This window comes from Chelonoidis abingdonii, chromosome 14 (assembly GCF_003597395.2).
Source record: "Chelonoidis abingdonii isolate Lonesome George chromosome 14, CheloAbing_2.0, whole genome shotgun sequence".
Lineage (NCBI taxonomy): Eukaryota > Metazoa > Chordata > Testudines > Testudinidae > Chelonoidis > Chelonoidis abingdonii.
This window is the reverse complement of record NC_133782.1, coordinates 34,551,290-34,554,078: the sequence shown is the minus strand read 5'-3', so window position 1 is coordinate 34,554,078 and position 2,789 is coordinate 34,551,290. Positions and strand designations below refer to the sequence as shown.

At 39.8% G+C, this 2,789-nt stretch overlaps 1 protein-coding gene across 1 annotated transcript in view; it reads left to right on the top strand.

Moving 5' to 3' along the window:
• Nucleotides 1–1,585: 1,585 nt before the first annotated feature.
• Nucleotides 1,586–2,789, top strand: part of LOC116823677 (olfactory receptor 6F1-like) — a 12,589-nt gene continuing 11,385 nt past the window's right edge. The window contains exon 1 of the mRNA XM_075072408.1: nt 1,586–2,295. Coding sequence (XP_074928509.1) covers nt 1,586–2,295 — 710 coding nt within the window. The remainder of the gene's footprint in view (nt 2,296–2,789) is intronic.

Genomic DNA, 2,789 nt, shown 5'->3' with positions numbered 1-2,789 from the left:
TGAAACAAACAAAGAAACTAACAGATAACAAACTCACCACTTTGGATTAATGAATTCCCTATGGGTTTCTTTGTTGGGCCAATTCCAAATATTGGTCAAACAGAACATCCTGGATCAATTACTTTCTGAAAACAGATACTAGATTCTTATGAGTGGCTTGAGTGTATAAATCCTATGTGCTGCTGACGCACTTGGATATGGGCAACATCTGGCCAATGTTCCTAGACATGGATATCTCAAAATTCCCATTGTTTCACCAGTCATGAGATATTCAGTGTTGGTGGCCCTTGATAGTGTTGTCACTGCTACCAAGGCATGACTTCCCCATGACCCACTCCATGTTTCCTTCTACAAAAGAGTTGATCCCATCCAGGATGAGGTTCCAATTTGCAATGACATTGACGAAACAAAATGAATGATAAAACAGACAAAGACATGTTCCCCAAAATGCCACAGCCACCTTAGCCAAGGAAACATTGCCAGACCTCCTTAATCTAACTATGCATCCTATATTATTCTACATGATATCTCAACACAAGATGTTCAAACAGACTGAGGGTTCAATCTGCACGTATAGGTGCATGGATAATTTTCAAAGTTTGGAAAATATTACCCATAAATTTTAGGCATTGAATAGCTCTCAAAAAGAAGGTTGCAAATCCTTGCCAATAAAGAAACCTAGTCTCTGATTCCCATTAGGAGAGATTTGGGAGAAATATCTCTCTCATATAAGGCTAGGGGAAAATAAGTGTCTAAAAAACTTTCTGTGTTTTTAAACAAAAAATTTAGGCCATTTCTGTGAGACTGAGGTGGAAATATGACATTGAGGGATATTTAGTTTCTCTTCATAGAGTTTATTGAAAGTTATGCACAGTCTCACAGCGGTTTGCTAATAATGAGACATTGTATAGCAAACTCACTGGCATAACTAGTAAAACTTTCCACAATGTCTTCAGTATCATATCTCCATTTTACACAAGAGCATGTGAACACATGTAGACAGCTCTTCTTTCCTAAATTTCAGATAACATTACAAAAAGAATAAGTGGTATCATCAACAACTATTACATAATGGAGGGAAGAGAGGCACAGTGAGGGGAAGTGAGAAACCCAAGGTCAGGGAATGGTGGAGCCAATAATAAAACCCAGGTCTCTGGAGTCAAATTATTTTGTGCACTCCACTGGAATATGGTGGACTCTGCAGTGTAAATATGGGTAAATGAAATATCAGCCCAGCAATAGGATTTTTCCAAGGTTTCCATATGAAACCAATGGAGTGACATTTAATTCCCCATAATTTACAATGAGAATCTCAGATATTGTGCTTATAGAAATAAACAAACATGGTCAGGCAGCTGAAGGTGAGATGTGTTCAACCATAGAGATACCAGGAAGTAGTTACATTTCCAATGTCAATTAACTTTGGCCTTTTTTTTAAATTTGTACCCCAACTACCTCTATCCTCTGAAGTCTTCACTCAACTGTCGGGATGTCTACCATCAGGGAGAGGCCAGAATAAAAAAACATGTCTGTTTTGTAATGGAAGTTAGATTCTCAATTGCATAATTTCTTTTATCTCACCTAGATGAAGCTGACAACAAACATACACAAGGGAAATCAAACAATCATCATGGAATTCATCCTTCTGGGATTTGGGGATCTCTCTCAACTTCATAGTCTTCTCTTCCTGCTGTTCCTAGTGATTTATATTGAGCCCGTGGCCAGGAACATCCTCATCATTGCACTAGTTGTGACTGATCAGCACCTTCACACTCCCATGTACTTCTTCCTGGGGAACTTGTCCTGCTTGGAGACCTGCTACACCTCCACCATCCTGCCCAGGGTGCTGGCCAGTCTCCCGACTGGGGACAAGTCTATTTCTGTTATGGGCTGCATCACTCAATGTTATTTCTTTGCTTCTCTGGCAATGACAGAGTGTTTGCTTTTATCTGTGATGTCCTATGATCGCTATTTAGCAATATGCAAACCTCTGCATTACTCAGCACTTATGAGTGACAGGTTGTGCCTCCAGCTAGTGTTAGGGATGTGGATAGGTGGATTTTTGTCTCTTGCTATCTTTGCATTTATGGTGTCACAATTAAGATTCTGTGGCTCCAATGAAGTTGACCATTTCTTTTGTGATTTTCGTCCAATAATAAAACTCTCCTGCACTGACACCCACATGGTAGAATTTTCCAGTTTCATATCTACTTCCATATTCACCGTGCCTCCATTTGTATTGACAGTGGCATCCTATGTTTGTATCATCTCCAGCATCCTGAGAATCCCTTCCACCATCGGAGGCAAAAGGCCTTTTCCACATGCTCCTCTCTCCTCATTGTGGTGACAATTTTCTATGGGACTTTCATCACGGTGTATTTGTTCTCAGAATCTGATGCATTGAGGGACCTGAACAAAGTGTTCTCTCTCTTCTACAGAGTCCTGACCTCTTTGGTCAACCCCCTCATATACAGCCTAAGAAACGAGGAGGTAAAGGAAGGCTTGAGAAAAGCTCTCCTTAGATCGTCTGCCTTTTTCAGATATTCAAAATTTTAAGCTTATATATATATATATATATATATATATAAGCTCACTATATAGGTGTTCATATATATATCATCACCCATAGGGGTGAGAGGGGAATTTTTATATGTATATATATATATAAAAAAAAAATTATTCCCCTCTCACCCCTATGGGTGGTATGTGTCTTCCTCAACCTCGGGTCCTCTACCAGAGGCCTGGGAGTTTGAGGGTTCTGCGCAGTATCTTAGCTGTTCCTAGCACTG